Raw genomic sequence first — 21,259 nt, 5'->3', positions numbered from 1 at the left:
GCATGAATGTTTCTGTTTCAACATTAAACAGAGATTATCTCATTTTCTGTTAAAATACAGAACAACTCTAGGGTACACACCTGCTGAGCTCTTAATGAAGCGAAGATTAAGAACATGTTTGAATTTAGTGCTACCAAACTTGACTGCTAAAGTTGAATGAACACAGTTCAGTCAGGAATGTCAGTACGACACAAACAAGTCACACAAGTGGAACATGGGAAATGTTGTGGTAGTTTGTGGTACTAAGTAGTTAGTTGAAATTGGTGCAAAAGTGTGAAGCGTTCACATAGATCACATGATCACAGCGAGGGTTGATCCATGTTCAACTGGCAGATGTCCATTCGCCAAATCAAGAAGCAGGAGACAGTCTGTGATCCACAATGGTTTTATTCTCAAACCACAATTCAGTACAAATACCAGTTTCCACTCTTCCCTTCTGGACTCACTTCCTGTCCAGATGTAACTCCCTTGACTGAGGAAAAACCCAGCCCTTAAAATATAAGCTGCCAAAAGCTTCACCTGCTCTCTACTAACTCTGAAGTAAGTCCTGGTTAATTAAAGGGACCAGCATTTTCAACATTGTCAATCCAAACCTTGAACATGACCCACTAGATGGTGAGCTTTTGCCAGAGTGTGAACCAGTGTCTGAAGTACCAGTTTCAGAAAAAGAAACAATATCTTCTGTAAGTCCTGAACTGAAACCAGACAGTCCAAAACCTGGTTCTACACCAAAACCTGAGAGAAGATCAGGAGGACTTCGTAAAACCAGTTGTTAGACTTGACTTGTAGATATCTTTTAAGAAAACGTCAGTTGTTATTTTGCCACATGTGCATATTCCCAAAGATTTGTTCATTTTTGAAGTTGTATAGTGTACCTGTAAATAGTTTTATTTTAAATGGGGAAGCAGTGTAATGTATTCCAATATATGAGCATACCCAGTGAGTGATTACATCATAAAACATGTGATCTGGCCATCTTGGTGCCTTGCTTTACTCGTTCCTCCCAATATATAACATTAGTATTTTATTAGAACTTTGAGTTGAGATTAATATTTTAGGCTACTTTCCAAACAGATATCTAGTCAACGAGACTAGTAAAGTGCTGCAATCTGGAGGAAAACATGTACACTCCTATAGCACTGAGAAAACGATGTAGTATATCAAGCAAGTCATTCTGATGAAAGGTCATTGACTTGAAGTGTTAACTCTGTTCCTCTCTGCACAGATGCTGCCTGACTAGTTGAGTATTTTTAGCATTTTCTGTTTTTACATAGGCTATTCTATTTGATCCTTTTAAAAATTAGATGCTGCCTTTAAAATCTAAAGTCTGCATCATCTCCAGTGACATAAGATTTTATTAAAATATACAGGATGATTGTTAGGCTCCATTATGTTCACAGTAATATAGCATTTTTAAACAGAGGATTCCTTTCACAGTGGGAAATTTTTCATTGTGATAGGACAAAAGTTAAATAGTATTCAAACTTCAAATGATCATGTTTCTACCAGATTTTATAAAAACATAATATAGGAATAGGAAAAGGCCACTTTGGCTAATGTTCATGTTTTGGAAGAAATACACATTTCAAAGCCGATGTTTTGTATCAGACAAAAATATTATCCCATCACATCAACAAGCACATTTCTTGGAAATTTAAGAATATTTTACAATTACCAAGTTCTTTTAAAACTTTGACTGTAAGCAATATAAATGAAGCAACTTGGTTTTCTTGTACATTAAAGGCATCTTATAAATCCATGTTGATGCGATATACACCAAGTATACATGGTCATTTTGGGAAACTGCATGCTGTTCCATGTTACACATAGTGACAGGTTATTAGCCAGTCCAACCCCAGCAAAAAAAAGGTTACTGATGATGTACTTCAACTCCAAGCTCAAAGCAGCACCCGGCCTCCTTTCCAACACAGAATTGAGATTATTTCTATTTTTCACACAGCTATTTTTGAGATAGATTCATACCTGCTAGCAATTGAATTTTTCAATTCATTTAGAGCACAAATTACTGATGGGAATGTTGATGTGTGCGCGCGCATGTATATATTATTTGTGTATATATGTATATACAAAATGTGTCCATCTATGTAACCATTCAAGGTTATTAAAAATGCTTAGCTATTCTGTCACCTTTGTCCTTTGTAAGTCATACAGTCATTTACGGCATAGAAGGAGGCCATTCGGCCCATGCCAGCTCACTATGGAGCAATCCAATCAGTTCCACTCCCCTACTGGATCCCTGTTGCCGTGCAAGTTTATTTCCTTTGAGTGCTCATCCAATTTCCTTTTGAAATTGTCTCTGCTTCCTGGAGGCATGGAGGGGGAATGTGAGGAAGAATTTTTTTGTGCAGCAAGTAGTAATAACCTGGAACTCTGCCCAAGAGTGTGGTGGAAGTGGAGAACAACCCCACTTTTCCAACCTAATCTTGTAACTAAAATCACCCATCCCTGGAACAAAGTCAAGCACAATATACCAAAATACTGATGGCAGTGCATTCATATCTATGTTCAGGAAAAAAGACATTTTAAGCATACATATGTAAGTTGCAACATAAGATATCTAGCCACATTACACTGTGAAATACATGCAATTCTTAGCAAGTTATTGAAGAAAGTTAGTGACTGTCAAAACTCAGAGCAAAAAACATAGATTCAACAGAAAAATGAAAGCCAAAATGCAACTCAGGCATCTTAAAGGTGGCTCATCACCACCCTCTCAATGGCAATTAGGGAATGCTCATGTCCCGTGAACAAATGAGAAAACCAAAAAAGATCACAGGTCAGAAACGTACCTTTTGAATATCTGTAATTTCTTTTAGTTTTATGGTCTTATTTTTCTTGGACGAACCAGACTTGGAGCTTTCAAAGCACAAATAACTGCAGGAAAAGAAACACACTGTATATAAAATAAAATACTGTGGACGCTGGAAATATGAAATAAAAACAGAAAATGCTGGAAATACTCTGCAGGCCTGGCAACATCTGTGGAGAGAGAAACAGCATTAATGTTTCAGGTCTGTGGCCTTTCATCAGAAACTGTATATAGTGTTTGACATGTGGTCCTAAATGTCTAAGATAACTAATCCTAGTATCATTCAGGATCTTCAGTCGTGATTTTGCATAACCCCAGCATTTATATCTGGTTTGTTTTGCATTTAACCAAAAATTAAATAAGAAAATGACCATTTGATGAAAAATAAAATTTTAAAGAAATTATAAATGCGATTACAAAAGTGAAATTTTAGAGCATTAAGATTTGAATTTCCAGAGATCCAATGGGTTTTCCTTGTGATCTATTGTTGGTTCTAAAATGGTAATTTTAGCAAATGTTAATAATTTCACATTTTAACACAATTCACTACTCAGCAATTCCCATCATGCCCGTCAAATCCAAATATTTGGACTGATCTGCAAAATCAAATTCCGCTACAACCACTGCAAAAAGAGACTAATTTTTCTGCAACTATTGAATGTCTCTTGTAGAACATCTTATTGTAATAACAGCCTTTGGCACAGTGTGCCATTTTCTCTTAATACTCAGCCGCATCAATTGTTTTTTTTTACACTAATCCAAGTACCCTCTCATTAGTTATTCTTCCTTCCAACTAATGTTCAACATGCATATGTAACACTAGAATTCAAATATATTGTCTTTCTAATTCCTACTATAAACACTTGAGTATGCTTCACCACTTTCCTCGGACACCATTTCTCCTTCCAATCTCACCCTTTGCTTTGTTACACTATTCACCCTGACCTTCCTCTCTTTGACCCCGAACAATCAATCCTCAGAAAAGGCCTGAGGCTCATCCCCTTATGTCGCCACGTCAATGGATTTTGAGCTCGGCATGACGCTGAGCTGTTTTGTCACCTTCACCTTGGGGCCCACTTCTTTGACCAGGAGTCTTCCTCAACTCCCCTACACCACTACCCCAGCCAGCCCACCACAACTCCAATCTGCACAGCAGACTCTTTTAGCTTCAGAGTTCTTTTTCCACCAGGGCCCCTCCTTCTGGCCTCTTACTCTCTTCCAGATCTTTTCACTGGGAACTGCCGATGCAACATCGGCTGTCTCCGTTTTTCTACTCCACTCACACAATTTAACCTACCCGCTTCTGAACTTGCAGCACACTGTTCCCTCAGGCCCAACTGTAACATTGTCATTAAATCTACTGACAGGGATGGTGCTATTGTTGTTTGGTGAACTAATTGCAGTGGCTGAATGTCAACTCTGACACCTCCTCCTACCTCTCCCTGGACCATGACCCCACCACAGAACATCATTTCCTAGACCGTCACTGATTCATCTTTTTTGGAGATGTTCTCTCCAAGGCCTCCAACCCCATAGTCCCCCAACCTCACACAGCCCCTTTCTACCTCCTTCCCAAGATGTACAAATAGGACTGTCCGGTAGACCCACTGCTTCAGCCTGTTCTTGCCTCATGGAACGGATTTCTTCCTTTCTTGGCTATATATTTTCTCCCCCTGTCCAGTCTCTTCCTACTGATATCAGTCACTCTTCTGATGCCCTCTAAAAGCTTCCTGGCCCTAACCATGTCTTTTTCACTATGGACGTTCAAACTCTCTTCATCTGCCACCAAGATGGTCTGAGGGCTCTTGGCTTCTACCTTGAATGGAGGCCCAACCAGTCCCCATCCACCACCACCACCACCACCACCCTCCTCTACCTGGCTAAACTTAATTCTGAAATTGAACAACTTCGCTTTTTTTGGTGTGCAACAGGGATCTGTGCTGGGGCCTCAACTTTTTACAATTTATATAAATGACTTAGATGAAGGCACCAAAGGTATGGTTGCTAAATTTGCTGATGACACAAAGATAGGTAGGAAAGTAACGTGTGAAGAGGACATAAGGGGGCTACAAAGGGATATAGATAGGTTAAGTGAGTGGGGAAAGACCTGGCAAATGGAGTATAATGTGGGAAAGTGGGAAATTGTCCACTTTGGCAGGAAGAATAAAAATGAAGCATATTATCTAAATGGTGAGAGATTGCAGAGTTCCGAGATCCAAAGGGATCTGGGTGTCCTAGTGCATAAATCGCAAAAGGTTAGTATGCAGGAACAGCAAGTAATTATGAAAGCTAATAGAATGTTATCACTTATCAGAAGGGGACTTGAATACAAAAGTAGGGAGGTTATGCTTCAGCTGTACAGGGCATTGGTGAGACCACATCTGGAGTACTGTGTACAGTACTGGTCTCCTTATTTAAGGAAGGATGTAAATACGTTGGAGGTTTTACACAGAAGGTTTACTAGACCTGGAATGAGCGGGCTGTCTTACGAGGAAAGATTGGACAGGCTAGGCTTGTATCTGCTGCAATTTCGAAGAGTAAGAGGCAACTTGATTGAAACATATAAGATCCTGAGGGGTCTTGACACGGTGGATGTGGATAGGATGTTTCCCCTTGTGGAAGAATCTAGAACTAGGGGTCACTGTTTAAAAATAAGGGGTCGCACATTTAAGACGGAGATGAGAAGAATTTTTTTCTCTGAGAGTCATGAGTCTTTGGAACTCTCTTCCTCAAAAGGTGGTGGAAGCAGAGTCTTTGAATATTTTTAAGGCAGAGGTAGACAGATTCTTGATAAGCAAAGGGGTGAAAGGTTGTCAGGGGTAGGTGGAAATGTGGAATAATCAGTTCAGCTATGAACTAACTGAATGGCGGAGCAGGCTTGAAGAGCCGAGTGGCCTACTCTGCTCCTAATTCGTACATTCGTATGTTTGACTCCACTCACGTTCTCCAAATATAAAGTGCTGCCTTGGAACCCCCTATGGGCCCAAGTTATCCCTGTCTTTTCGTGGGACATGTGGAACATTTTTTGGCCAGTTCTACTCAGGCCCCCTCCTTCGTCTCTTTTGCCACTACACAGATGACTATATCAGTGCATTTCCTGCTTTTGCCCCGAAATGGAAAATTTCATCAACCTTGCTCCCAATTTTCACCCTCCACCATCTTCACGTCCGTCTCAGACTCTTCCCTTCCTCGACTTCTCTCTATTTCGGGGGATAGGTTGTTGATCAATGTCTACTATAAGACCAACGACTCCACAGCTATCTTGGCTCTGCGTTCTCCAACCCCGCTTCCTGTAAGGACTCTATTCCATTCTCCCAGTGCAAAGCAAGGTTCAAAGTAGATTGTTTCGCTCACCAAAGGCAACACTGATTATCAGCGACCGTTGGCTGACCTCTGTTGCCGTATCATGGTATCGGTCACATTACTCTCAAATTGCACGGCTATATAGCTATTTGCAAAAAAAATTCTGTTCAACAGTAAATATGTTAATGATTAAAATAACATTTCATGCATTAAAAGACCTGCAATGTTATGTAGTTTCCTTAATTACTTCAACAATATGTTCATTATCTGGGGTGAAAAGCAAATGATTAACAGAGGGGCCACTACAAAGCATGTTTGTGTTTGGTCTGAAAGCTATTACACAGATGCCAATAATAAATAGCAAACGCGCACACAGAGACTGCCTTGATTGAAATCATCCAAAAATGTGTTTACTCTGATGTTCACGGCTGCAATAGGCTACAAAGCTTCATGGAGGAGAAAACAAAGTTAACAGATAACCATTTATTTATTGGCAAACCCAGTCAGAAAATATTACTGCAATGCTGGCTGCAGTTATCTCTTTTTTTTACACAAATTGTTCTATTTATATTTGACCCATAAGTAAACATGCAACGTTGCACTTAAGTATTTGTTTTCAAGTCACAAATAGCAACTCCTTTAAAAGGGCTGAACTTTCCTTAACAGCTGGGATTTTCCAGATAGCCTAGATAGAATGCAACCACTTTGCTAACCTATACAGGAAGGATGTGGATACTTCAGCTGCTCAGAAAACCATGCCCACAAAATATGGTCACCTCTCAAGTCAAGTATTTAAGCTGCTGTCAGAGACTTGAGCCAACATCATCTCTTTTGGTAATAAGTACTTACTTCAAACACGCCAGGCACCATTATAAGGTGAGCAAAAAAAGAGGAGATTGTGCCTGATGTGGCACAAAAAAGAAAAAAAAACATTTTTAAGCAAAATAGTACTTGAAGATCAGATTAAATATTAACAGCTTGTATGAATTGCTCTCCAGGACTAAGTTTCTTCAACTGATCGTAAAAAACGTGGAGAAGTCAAGCTTTCAAAAAGTAAAAGTTGCTTCATGTATGCTGTCTCCAACCAGAGGTTTTTAATAGAACGTCCCAGAGTTTGCAAACAGCGGTGAAACAATGGCCCCAGCTCTTCACAACCTATATCAATGATCTGGATGTGGGGGCCAAATGTAATATTTCCAAGTTTATCGAAGATACAAAACTAGGTGGGAAGGTGAGTTATGAGAAGGATGCAAAGAGGCTTCAAGGGGATTTAGACAAGCTAAGTGAGTGTGAAAGAACACTGATGGAATATAATGTGGAAAAATGTGAAGTTATCCACTTTGGTAGGAAAACGGAAATGCAGAGTACTTCTTAAATGGCGAGAGATTGGTAAGTGTTGACTGTCCAAAGGGACCTGGGCTCGTTGTTCTCAAGTCACTGAAAGCCAACATGCAGGTGGAGCAAGCAATTAGGAAGGCAAATGATACGCTGGCCTTCATTGTAAGAGGATTTGAGTACAAAAGTAAAGAAGTCTTGCTGCAATTTTATAGAGCCTTATTGAGACCACACCTGGAGTATTGTGTGGAGTTTTGCTCTCCTTCCCCAAGGAAGAATATATTTGCCATAGAGGGAATGCAACAAAGATTCACCAGACTGATCTCTGGGATGGTGAGATTGTCCTACGAGAAGAGATTGAAGAGACTGAGCCAAGGGCAGCAGATGCAAGGCAACACCACCACCTGCAAGTTCCCCTCCAAGCCACACATCATCCTACCTTGGAACTATATCGCCGTTCCTTCACTGTCGCTGGGTCAAAATCCTGGAACTTCCTCCCTAACAGTACTGTAGATGTATCTACACCACATGGACTGCAGTGGTTCAAGAATGCGGCTCACCACCGCCTTCTCAAGGGAAATTAGGGATGGTCAAATGCTGGCCTAGCCAGCGACACTCACATCCTGTGAAGGCATTTAAAAAAAAAATTCTATAGTTTAGAAGAATGAGGGGTGATCTCATTGAAGCATACAAAATTCTTACAGGGCTCGACAGGGTAGATGCAGTAAGGATGTTTCCCCTGGCTAGGGGGTCTAGAACCAGGGGACAGTCTCAGAATAAGAGGTAGGCCATTTAGGAATGAGATGAGGAGGAATTTCTTCACTCAGAGGTGGTGAATCTTTGGAATTCTCTACCTCACAGGGTGGTGGAAGCTCAGTCATTGAATACATTCAAGACAGAGATTGATAGATTTCTAGATATTAAAGATATCAAAGATAAGGGTATAACGTGGGAAAATGGCATGATCAGCCATGATCTAGTTGAATCGTAGAGCAGGGTCGAGGGGCCAAATGGCCTATTCCTGCTCCTATTTCCTATGTTCCTATGTTCACTGTTCATTATGCTGATAACTACCCACGGTGTTTAGCGGGCTTTTGTTGTCATTGGAAGTCTGATGCGGTGTTCCACCCTCTGCAGGGGAGCTGTGGTGTGTGAGAGCGAGACAAGCAACAGCTCGAGTCCGGCTGCTCAACTATTCAGATTGAAGAATCCTCACTGAGGCATGCAGATTCTAAACCAGGAAGTATAAAGCAAGAAATATAATTTACATTTAAATCGTGTACAGAAAACAAAATAATGATTGGAAAAGATAGGATTGAGAAAAATAAAAATGACAGACAGAAAATGTAAAAATTGTAATTTATTTTTAAAATCTCCAACACTAATTAAATTCTGAAGGAATGAGACACCACACTTAAGATTATTTTTTATGGGGCAGTGAGGTTATTTGGCAGTAATTATGACTTATCACAGCATTAAAAGTTCATTTACTCCCGAATCCACCAGCCCTAACTTTTTCTGCTAGGTTTGGTGGGTTGGTATCATAACATCACACTGATTTCAATTGGCGAGGTACTGTTATTGCACAGAGTGTGCAGAAAAAGGATTACTGGGATCACAACCTCTGATTTCTACATTTAAGTGCACACGTGTAGACTCTGGAAGTTGCTGTCTGATTTACTCAACAATAACGGTTGAATGCTGCTAGCCTCACTGTTAATTTCAAAGCAAAATCTGGGCCAACATGAAACAAAAAGCAAAATACTCCAGATGCTGGGAAGTTAAAACAAAAAACAGAATTGAACACATTTTGGCAGCTTGTATGGAGAGCTCAGACAAGTTTAATTTTCAAAATAGACACATCAAAATTTTTGTCTGTTTTCTTTACAGATGCTGCCTGATCTGACAAGTTTTCAGCATTCTCTGTTTTTGTACTCAATACAGGATGAGCACAGCATCACAAATTTTTTGTAAAAGGGAAAAAAAAATGAAGTGCACTATTACAATGCCACCTGCAGGTGCCATAGACAATTATAAATATAACAGTGCTTGGATACAATTAATTTTGAGATATCCATTACAAATGTTTCCAGGTGACTGAAACATTGCTTCTGATATATGAATAGGTTTCTGCTGGCATTAAAACAGCAGTGATTGGGTTACTAGGCAAGTTACTTTCAGGCAAAATGCTTGCAAAAATTTAATACATTGATTGGCAAATAGGACTTAACAAATGGGCTGTAGTGAGACAGTACAACTCTTAAATGAATAAATCGAGGCTACTGCAGCTCATTTAAATATTTTGCTCATTTACAAATCTAAGAGTAAATCAAAAGATAAGGCTAGATGTTACAAAAATAAAAAAATGACAAAACTAAAGGCTCCGTAGCTGAATGTACATAGCATTCAAAACAAAACAGATGAACTGAGAGCGCAAATAGAAATAAATATGATCTGATAGCCATTACAGAGACATAGATTGGGACCTGAATATTGAAGGATACATGGCATTTAGGAAGGATAGGAAGCTAGGAAAAGGTGGAGGGGTAGCTCTGTTAATTAATGATGATATTAGCGCAATAGAGAGGGATGACCCAAGTTCAGGAGTCCAGGATGTAGAAGCAGTTTGGGTAGAGAGGAGAAATCATAAAGGCAAGAAGTCACTTGTGGGAGTGATGTACAGGCCACCTAACATTAACCAGATTGTAGGACGGGATATAAAGGAAGAAATAATGGCAGCTTGTCAGAAAGGTACAGCGATAATTATGGGGGATTTTAACCTACATATAAACTGGAAAAATCAGACGGGCAGAGGTAGCCTAGATGAGGAGCACGTAGAATGTTTTCGGGATAATTTCTTGGAACAATATGTTCTGGACCAACCAGAAAGCAGGCTATACTAGACCTGGTATTGTGCAACGAGATAAGATTAATTAATGACCTCTCAGTTAAGGCACCCCTAGGTAGCAGCGATCATAATATGATTGAATTTTACGTTCAGTTTGAGGGAGAAGAGTGGGTACACGACTAGTATTTTAAATTTAAATAAGGGCAATTATGAGGGCATGACAGCAGAGCGAGCTAAACTGAACTGGCAAATCAGGTTAAGGGATAGGTCAATAGAGATGCAGTGGCAGACATTTAAGGGGATATTTCAGAATACACAGGATAGAAACATTTCAACGAGCAAGAAAAATTCCAAGGATGGGACCTGCCATCCGTGGATAACTAAACAGTTAAAGATAGTATCAAACTTAAAGAAAAAGCATATAATTGCGCAAAGATGGGAGGCACGTCAGAAGATTGGACAGAATATGAAAAACAGCAAAGAATGACGAAAAGATTGATCAGAAAGGTAAAATTAGAGTATGAGAGAAAGCTAGCTAGAAATATGAAAACAGATATTAAGAGTTTCTATAGATACTTAAAAAACAAAAGTGTTAACAAAGTGAGCGTTGGTCCTATAGAAAGTGATTCTGGGGAATTAATAATGGATAATAAGGAGATGGCAGATGAATTGAACAGAAATTTTGCATTGGTCTTCACTCCTGAGGATACAAGTAACATCCCAGTATTAGCTGTAAGTCAGGAAATGGAAGGGAGGGAGGAACTCAAGAAAATTACAATCAATAGGGAAGAGGTACTGAACAAATTGCTGGAGCTGCAGGCTGACAAGTTCCCAGGTCCTGGTGGACTTCACCCTAGGGTGTTAAAAGAGGTGGCTAGTGAGATAATTGATGCTTTAGTTTTAATTTTCCGAGTGGCCTACTCCTACTTCGAATGTTCGTAAGTTTGTACGTTAACAAGGACAGCTATCATTGAAAAATCAAAATAGGGATTTACATGGAAAATTTATTCTTTTAAACATTGTATTTTTTTTTTTTAAATCAACCATCCATTTATGTAGGCTTATTCTCCCAAATATTGAGCACAAATTTAAGTATGTTATTTACTCATGTCATAGCACCAGGCACTGAAATATACATTTTGCTGAGCATTAAGAGGAGCTTTTGTTCACGAAGTGCTGAATTATGGATAAGGATAATAAAAGGTTCTGATTGTGAAAGAACCATTCCACTCCCTCTTCCAGTTAAATTCAACTTCACTCAGACTCTAAATTTAATTGCTCTTCATATGATTTGATGCGATTGAGAAGAATCTGAAACATATTTCAGAAAGACACCAAAAGAATATATAATGTTAACCATCAACTCAAAATTTAGCTGTTAGCATAATATTACTAATTTTAGAACTTGGTTTCACTTATGTTAGTTCTTTTCTGATGTACTGACACCCTTGAACAAATGTACACCTCTTTTACTGCTAATGAACAAAAGCGACTGACTACAAAATCTGTTATTTTTGATTAGGCACTAAACCACAGAATAATACAGCAAGGTGTCCTTGCAGATTTATCCTCCCAAATAGTCAGCATACAATTGAACGCACTAGGGAAAATGTGGTACTAAAATCAGTTGTCCTACTAGTTCTGGGTTTTTGATAGCCTCGCTAAAGCATCTAATGTGTAAATAGTATCATCTAGTTCTGGAGTCAAAACTAATTTTGCATCATAGGTGTCAATGAAATGAATTCAAAGGTTAATAAATGTGGCTCTTTCAGCAAATATAAATGTGTCAGCATCTTTGTGATACAGCAGGCACTGTGGCTGGACATTAAGAAAGATAAACAAATCGAGCAGGAAGCAGAAAATCCCATTTAAAAATCAATGGGAAAAACATTCATGTAATTGCACTAGATAGGTAGCCTAACTTTAACATGTATTACAATCAGATTTTTTTTTTTTTACATTTTGGCTGTAGAATTCTAGTAATATGTCAGTATTATCTTCAGACAAGATATTGTCTTACATTCTTTTTATGCCTCAACAGATAAATCTCATGGCCATGCTCTGAAGTAGTTCCAAATATTTGTGATTTTTGTCTTACAATCAAACCTGACACTCCAGTGCAGTACTAATGGAAAGCTGCACAGTCGGAGGTGTTGTCTTTCGGATGACTGTTAAACCGAGGCCCTGTTTGGCCTCTCAGGGGATCTAAAAGATCCCATGGCAATATTTTGAAAAGCAGCAGGGAATTCCTCTCAAGTGTCCTGGTCAACATTGATCCCTCAATCAACATCACAAAAACAAGTTATCAGGCCATTATCACATTGCTGTGTGTAAACTGGCTGCTGCGTTTCATTGGCTGCAAAACACTTCGGAAGGTCATTATGGTTTTGACAGGCGCTATATAAAGGCAAGTCTTTTTTTTCCTTTAATTTGTTAAACTGTACCAATATTGAACAGCTTATCTTTTGTTACACACTATTTAGTCTCTATAGAAAGCTCATTAATATTACCTACTTTTCTGTGACATAGAGGAAACCATTCCGAATGTAGTCAGTGGGTATCTTCTTGTCTCTGTTAATTAGACAGCAGCGCCAGCCATTTTCACATACTGGAAAAAGAGGGGATCTTTTAATTGTGTATATTCATGAAATGTGAACGTACCTTCTGCTTGCTTATGCATGTGATGCACTGCTAACAGAGTAAATCTGTTTTCCAAAATTGGTCTTTATTCATATTTGACAAATTAAGGTTTTCACTTGTGACCAAGTAAAGGAATAATGAACTTAATACACAAGTAGTGACATTTAGCTGTGGTAATAACAAATGTAATCTCTGTTCTGCATGCTATGCAGTCTTCCAATTAGGAATATAGAAACAGGAGAAGGCAACTGATCCCTTCCAGCCTGTTCCATCATTCAATTAGATCATGGCAACTTCATTCACCCTAACCTAACAATAATCTACCGCAGCTTTGAATGTTTCCAAATGACCTACCCTCAACAGCTTTTTGAGAGAGAATTTTCCAGATTTCCACTACCCTTTATGTGAAGAAGTGCTTCCTGACATCACCCCTGAACAACCTAACTTGAATTTTAGTTATGTCCCTTTATTCTGGGCTTTCCCATCAAAGGAAATAGTTTCTCTCTATCTACCCTACCAAATCCTTTAATTATCTTAAACACCTCACTTTACCCTTATTCTTTTATACCCAAGGGAATACAAGCCTAATCGATGCAACCTGTCCTCATAAGTTAACTGTTTTTGCCCCAGTATTATTCTGGTAAATCTGCGATGCAGCCCTCCTGTTTTCTCAAAATATTAAAGAACCTCCCCCCACCCCCCCCCCACCGCCCCCTTCAAAAGAGCAATAATCTGGATAAACAACTATCACTTCAAATAGTAATTATTGCGCTACCAAGGCAATGGATGCTGAGACAATTGGAACTTTTAAGACCGAGATTGATGGATTTTTGTTCGGTAAAAATATCTAGTGATGTGGAGCTAAGGCAGGTAAATGGAGTTGAAGTACAGAGCAGCCATGATCTAATTGAGTGTGGAGCATGGGCAAGGCAGAATGGCCCTCTCCTGTTTCTATGTTCTTTTTTATTTTGATAAAATTAGTAAATCGCCTGTAGCATTGCACACTGGCAGTGAAGACCAAATACAATATTTGGATTAAGCAGGGTTCGACAGCAGGATAACTCTATCCAGATGGGGGCTGGGAGTGAGAGGAATGGGGAGAAGCAAGAAAAAACAGGGAGTAAATGGGGGAAGCAGCATGAACGAGGACTGATGCTCCTGTTCGGCAGGGAGGGAATTTCAAGAGCTGTTGTGCTGCTCAGTGGGGTTTGGGGCGAGTGCAAATGCTGAGAGGAAGTAGCCAACATACTGACCTGGTGATCAGTTGGGAGGGGAACTGCTAGCTTGTTGGGAGCTGGTTGCAGGGGGGAACGGCAAGACAGCCTAAACTAAATGCTGCTCATTGGGTGTTCATTGTTTTGATTTGCAGTGGAGAGAATGTGGACTCCATAAGGGCGAGGCGAGTTGGTGTCCAGTGAGTTGAATGGGGGGGGGGGGGGGGGGGGGAGCATGGGAGGAGTGTTGTGTTATTCTAGGGTCAGGGCCCAAGTTTGCCGCAAGTTTTTCAGCAAAAATTTATGGAGCACAAGGTTAGATAAAGACAGGAAAAATGAAGGGGACGACATACAATTTTTTTATTCTTTAATGGTATATTAGGACACTGGCATGGACAGCATTTACTGCCCATCCCTAACTGCCCTTGAGCAGGTGGTGGTGAGCCGCCTTCCAGAACCACTGCAGCCCATTTAGTGTAGGTACACCCACAGTACTGTTAGGGAGGGAGTTTCAGGATTTTGAGCGAGCGACAGCGAAGGAATGGTAACAGCACTCCAAGTCAGGATGGTGTGTGACTTGGAGGGGAACTTGAAGGGTGGTATTCAGATGCGTCTGCTGCCCTTGTTCTTTGAGGTGGTAAAGGACGCAGGTTTGGAAGGTTATGTCAAAGGAGCCTTGATGAGTTGCTGAAGTGCCTCTTGTAGATGGTATAGACTGCTGCCAATGTGCACCAGCAGTGGAGGAAGTGAAGGTTTAAGATAGTGGATGGGGTGCCGATCAAGTGGGCTGTTTTGTCCTGAATAGTGTCAAGTTTCTTGAGTGTTGCTGGAGCTGCACTCATCAAGACAAGTGGGGACTATCCATCAGGCTGCTGATTCGCCTCTGACCTGCTCTTGTAGCCACAGCATTTTTATGGCTGGTCCAGTTACGGTTGTGGTCAATGGTAACCCTCAGGATGTTGTGGTGACGTTTTTCAGCCTAGGAATAGTTCAGCACATGGGAAGTGCTGGGAGAGGGAGAGCAGATAATGTAAACAGGGGTTAGAGGTAGACTGGGGAGGATGTGGTGTTTGGGTAGCGAACAGGATTTTCTCAAACAAGGTGCAGAGCTCATGTGGAGCCTGGTTAGACGCCAGCAGATGAGAGATCCATGGATTCAGGAAGCTATTGTGCGTGGCTGGAGATTAAAAAGTAAAAAAACAAACAGGCTATCAGTGGGGTGAGGTAGATGGAAGTGCAACAAAGTTGTAAGGGGCAATACTATTTTCAAATGTTTTACACTCATTTATAAACTTAAATTACTACCTTCCCTTAGTTACCTATACAAACACAACCGCCATCTCAAAAAGTGAGGCTGCTGCACAGCAGGATGGCCAGAACTTGCAACTGCTAGCAGACCCAACCTGTGTTTTTGACATGATCGTATTGAATGGCAGAGCAGGCTCGAGGAGCTGAATTGCCTATCCCTGCTCCTAGTTCTTATGTTCTTACAATTAGTAATGGGTTGAAGGGTTATGGAGAATGGGCAGCAAAGTGGAGTTGAGGCTGAGATGAGATCAGCCATGATCGTATTGAATGGCGGAGCAGGCTCGAGGGGCTGAATTGCCTACTCTTGCTCCTAGTTCTTATGTTCTTAGGCACTGCGTTGCAGCTACAGTTTTAGCAGTTAACTTTTCAGGAATTTAATATTCAAAACAAACCGCACGCAGCATAACCTACAGGCAGAACAGGTACTGCATCCAAATATTAACACATAACATTGATTTTTCTACTGATAGACCCTGTCATAGGAGTTATACAGGGCATTGCTGAGACCACATCTGGAGTACTGTGTACCGTACTGGTCTCCTTATTTAAGGAAGGATGCAAATGCATTGGAGGCAGTACAGAGAAGGCTTACTTGACTTAATACCTGGAATGGGTGGGCTGTCTTACGAGGAAAGATTGGACAGGCTAGGTTTGTATCTGTTGGAATTTAGAAGAGTAAGAGGCGACTCGATGGAAACATACAAGATCCTGATGGGTCTTGACAGGGTGGATGTGGAAAGGATGTCTCCCCTTTTGGGAGAATCTAGAACTAGGGGGTCACTGTTTAAAAATAAGGGGTCGCCCATTTAAGACAGATAAGGAGACATTTTTTCTCTCAGAGGATTGAGCGTCTTTGGAACTCTCTTCCTCAAAAGGCGGTGGAAGCAGAGTCTTTGAATATTTTAAAGGTAGAGGTAGATAGATTCTTGATAGCCAAGGGGGTGAAAGGTTATCAGAGGTAGGGGGGAATGTGAAGTAATCAGCCATGAACTTATTGAATGGCGGAGTAGGCTCGAGGGGCCTACTCCTACTCCTAATCCGTATGTTCATATGTAGAATTATTGACTTTAATATCATAGATAGATATTGTTGTACCTACCTGGTAAAGGGCGTTCATTCTCTGCCAAATTGAAGATCTCACTGAAGCTGCTTTTTTTGGAGCTGTGTGAACGTGCACCATCCTCCTCCCTGCTATACACCGACATGCTGTTGGCAGTAACATTGGATCTTGACACGACCGTTGGAATCTGTGGAAACATCACAATCAAGGCGGGGGGGTGGATCATATGAAGTTTTACTTTAAACCACTTGGCTTGAATTAACCATTGGCTGGTTAATAGATTCCCCCTCCCTCCCCATTTTACACTATGGCTTTCCAAAAAATAGAGAAAGATAACTAAGTCATTATATTAATATTCAATAATTAGAGATTTTTAAAATAGCAAAATTTGCAATCAATTTATAAAATTAAAATTTTTTCCAATTATTTTAACCTTTGCCCTTTCATATTTCTTTGAACTTTTCACCATCAATTTCATCATGCTTATCAAAATTTGCAGGATATGAGTTTCAACACGTTAGCCCATTAGCTGAGTCACCTCTTCAGTGTGTTGTTTTTAACAATCATATAACTGCCAATTCCTTTTCTTTCCTATTGTTTGTGTATTCAATAATATCAGAATTTGAAGAACTTTGCATTCGCAAGATACAGATGAGGAAGATCAACTGACTTCACTGAGCTCATTCATCCAGGAAAACTCACTAGACTGAATTATTATCTGTATAAAATTAAAATGTATTATTTCCCTTAATGGGCTTTTAAACAATAATAATTTCTCAAGATAATTACACAATTTCTAAATTTTTAAGTAATTTCTGAACCAATTTGTGCCCCTAGAGCATCTTGTTCTCAGAGCGAAGGAACATATATTAGGATTTCAGGAGTGGACCTCATCATGCTCCCCATGATTTTTTTTTTAATGGACAGCAAGTTATGCTGAAGTGCCAGCTTCCTCACGTGGGCTATTTCAGTTTCCTGCGATGTTTTGCTTTGGATGCATCTTGAAAATTACTTCACTAAAAACAAATTAATTCTTTTAAACATATTAAATGTGCCCTTAACAGAATGGAGAGAAAACTAGTTGGGCAGAGAAGGGAGAGGTCACACAACAGAGTGAGGGAAAAAATATGAGTAAATGTAAGAGCATCTTCCGGCACACAGTTTGAAGGGGTCAATTTATTTTAAGAAATGGTCTGGGAAATTCTTTGTTTCCCAACATAATCTGATACAATACATTGATACACATGTTGGTAGCTCTTCTGCCTCTTCTCCCACCCCAAGCAAAAAGACATTTTGCACTTATACAAGGAAATTGCCACTTTAAAGGCTGCACTCTGAAATCTTAGATCGGACTGAGTAAGATTACTCCACTGCAAAACTCACAATATGACATTTTGTAACTAACCAGAACAATTCAGTTTTCTTTTTAATACTCAAGTTTTTTTTTTAGGGAATTTTTACAGCCTCTCTCCAACAGAATTTAGTACCACATTGTATCAAATAATGAACAGTTTTATACTGTAGATATACAACCACTAAGAAGTAGGCTGAGAAATTAATTCACGCCATAGCCATACAGCTATCACAATGGTGAGAGTTTCATTTTATCAGCCTGGACAGGATTCAAAGTAAAGTCTCAGGAGGTAGAAATCAGTATGCCAATCCACTTTGTTACTCAGTCACCTACTATTCAATTTCAAAATATTACTTTACACATACAGAAAAAGCAAATAAGCAAATTCTGCATGATAGACAACTAACCTGTTCCACTGAAAATGAACACAGCTGTTTTTTTTTAAAAAAACAAATATTTAAATATCAGCTGGACCCATGCTTTAAAACGGATATAGGGAATTAAAACTACCAACACATAGTAACAAATCTGCATTTACTTGAGGATTCAGAAAACCTTCTATCATTTGGAGGGAAGGACAAAGTCTCAGTGCAACATCTGACAAGGCAGCTGAAGCACATGTTCCACTGGAGGGTGCTATACCATTTACATTCGGAAGTTCAATAGAACTTAGGGACAGCAGCAGTATAACATCAAGTAGAAATGCATGTTTATTTTCCCTCTGAATTCACATTAGTCTCAGATTGGGCCATTTCCAAAAAAATTAAAAATAATAAAGAGTTCAACAAAAACCCTCTTCAGAAAGCATACCTTTTTAACTTTCTATTTCTTATTTGCATTCATGCAGTTACCTGACTTCCGAATAAGACTATTTTGAACACTAACTTGTAACTTACGTAGCTAACATATGTTTCATCACAAACTCCCTCAATGACCCAGAGATAAAAGTTTTGTATCTTAGCCAAACAGACCAGGAAGGTGCAACGTTCAGACTGCTTGTCCGACATACAGTTCTGGATGACCTGCAATTTCCTCCGGTTAAACATTGGAAAGATCAAAGGCGTTATCTTTGGCCCCTGCCGCAAACTCCATACCCTTGCCAGTGTCTCAAGCTGGACCAGACTTTGTTTAACAGCAACGTCCTAATTGACCCCAAGCTGCATTTCCAGCTCCTTATCCTCTCTATAACGATGACTTCCACCTTTGGAACACTACCCATTTCTGCCCCGCCTCAATTCATCTGCTGCCAAAACCCGCACCCATGTCTATGTCACCTCCAGACTCAACTAATTAACTGCTCACCTAGTCAGCTTCCCATCCACCACCCTACATCAGCTCATCCAAAACTCTGATCGTATTCCATCCTGCACCATCCCACTCACCCATCAACCCTGTGTTTGCTGACACACTTTGACTCCCAGATCCCCAATAACTCTAATTTTCATCCCAGTGTTTAAAGCCCTTCAGGGCCCGTCTACCCTCCATCTCTGTAACTGTCTCCAGAAAACCTCAGAGAACTCTGCATTCCTCTAACTTTGCTCTCATTTGCATTCCAAAACCTTTCATCACACCAGCTGTCTAGGTCCTTAGCTTTTATTTTTTTATTTTATTTAGAGATACAGCACTGTAACAGGCTCTTTGGCCCACCGAGTCTGTGCCGACCAACAACCACCCATTTATACTAACCCTACAGTAATCCCATATTCCCTATCACCTACCAACACGAAGGGCAATTTACAATGGCCAACTTACCCATCACCTGCAAGTCTTTGGCTGTGGGAGGAAACCGGAGCGCCCGGTGAAAACCCATGCGGTCACAGGGAGAACTCGCAAACTCCGCACAGGCAGTACCCAGAATTGAACCCGGGTCTCTGGAGCTGTGAGGCTGCGGTGCTAACCACTGCGACGCTCTGAAATTCTCTCCTTGAACCTCTCTACCTTTCCTCTCTTCCTTGCTTTATGCTTTACTGATGAATAAGGACTTTTTTTTTTAAAAAAAAGGATATTAAAAAATTGTTGTATATGGTTAATTAGCAACTTTCCACATTTTTGCAAAGAAACGGATGGAAATTAAGTGGAAAAACCATATTGCAGGGCATAGCAGTACATAACACTTTATAAAAAAAAAATCACTGAAAATTAGCAACTTTGGATTAAAGACCCAGTAACATAGCTTTACAAATTTTCTGATTCAGTCAGCCAACACCATGGTAGATTCGTTTCAATGCTGAAGGTAATTTGGTGTTTGTTTTTAAACTTTGCTTTTTTTCTATAGAGCTTCCAAATCCAGATTTGATATAGTGCCATGATATGTTAGTTTTTTTTATAAATCTGCAAAAGGAAACATTTGATTTCGGAATGCTATGCAATGAATCAATACAATGTGATCTTTAACAGTACACATTAAGCAGATCATGTGATATATTAACTTTTTAAACATACAGCTCTATTAAAAAAGTCAATACACTATTGACACTAAAACAGAACAAGATGCAACAGATTCCGTGCTATTGGTTCAAGGAAAAGCATTTCAGTGCTCTTCATCATTCAAGTTGTTAGAAATTCACTTCAAGCAAACCAGTAATAAACAACTAACTGATAGTTTACTATGCACTAGGGGAATTCTGCATTCAAGGGATAAAAGATAAAAAGCTACATAGTTGCAATCTCTTAAAAATAACATGGAATTTACCTATTATATTAAAATGCATCAGATGACCACTTAATAACATTTTTAAAAGTCAGACTTGCAAAACACCTTCCACAGAGCTGACACTTTGTATGAAAAGCAAATTACTAAGCTATTTAACAGTACTAAACCACCCCAACAAGACAATAAAAATCAATTTTCAACTAAATCACACTTCACTCAATATCTAATTTATAAATATGGACAATTTCAAAAGTACACAATATACTTAAAATTTTTTTAGAGACTTAAACCCTACCTTTTCAAACCCTGACAGCTAGCAGGAAAAGAAACAACAAAACATATGTAACAGAGACAACAAATGTCATGGCTACTCTACAAAGGTGCTAAATTTAAACAATTAAATTTCTAAGTGATATATATCTAGCCCAGCACTTTCTCACTCTCACACACACACATATATACACGCACACACACAAACTAAATTGGAAACTCATTAATAGCACTGATCAATGGCTGGAACAACAACAGATAGCTCCTTCCAATCAAGGAAAAATAAATAGAATTTTCTTGTACATCTTGGCTTTTAAATAGATACTAAGTAAAACTTCAAAAATGGTTTTGGTATAATTAGTTCTGCAGAGATTGCAATGACAAATTAACATTATTTCTACCTACACTAAACTTTAGTAGTGTTAATAACTTTGTTACAAGACA

General features: G+C 39.5%; 1 protein-coding gene across 3 annotated transcripts in view; it reads right to left on the bottom strand.

Moving 5' to 3' along the window:
- gramd4a (GRAM domain containing 4a) overlaps positions 1-21,259 on the bottom strand; it is a 212,909-nt gene that overhangs the window by 10,964 nt on the left and 180,686 nt on the right. For all 3 annotated transcript variants that reach the window (XM_068059128.1, XM_068059127.1, XM_068059129.1), the window contains 3 exons: positions 16,578-16,725; positions 12,831-12,924; positions 2,811-2,895 (listed from right to left, as the gene is read on the bottom strand). In XM_068059128.1, coding sequence (XP_067915229.1) covers positions 2,811-2,895; positions 12,831-12,924; positions 16,578-16,725 — 327 coding nt within the window. The remainder of the gene's footprint in view (positions 1-2,810; positions 2,896-12,830; positions 12,925-16,577; positions 16,726-21,259) is intronic.

This window comes from Heterodontus francisci, chromosome 27 (genome assembly GCF_036365525.1).
Source record: "Heterodontus francisci isolate sHetFra1 chromosome 27, sHetFra1.hap1, whole genome shotgun sequence".
Classification (NCBI taxonomy): Eukaryota; Metazoa; Chordata; class Chondrichthyes; order Heterodontiformes; family Heterodontidae; genus Heterodontus; species Heterodontus francisci.
Note: the sequence above shows the minus strand (reverse complement) of the source record. Positions and strands in the feature narration are given on the sequence as shown.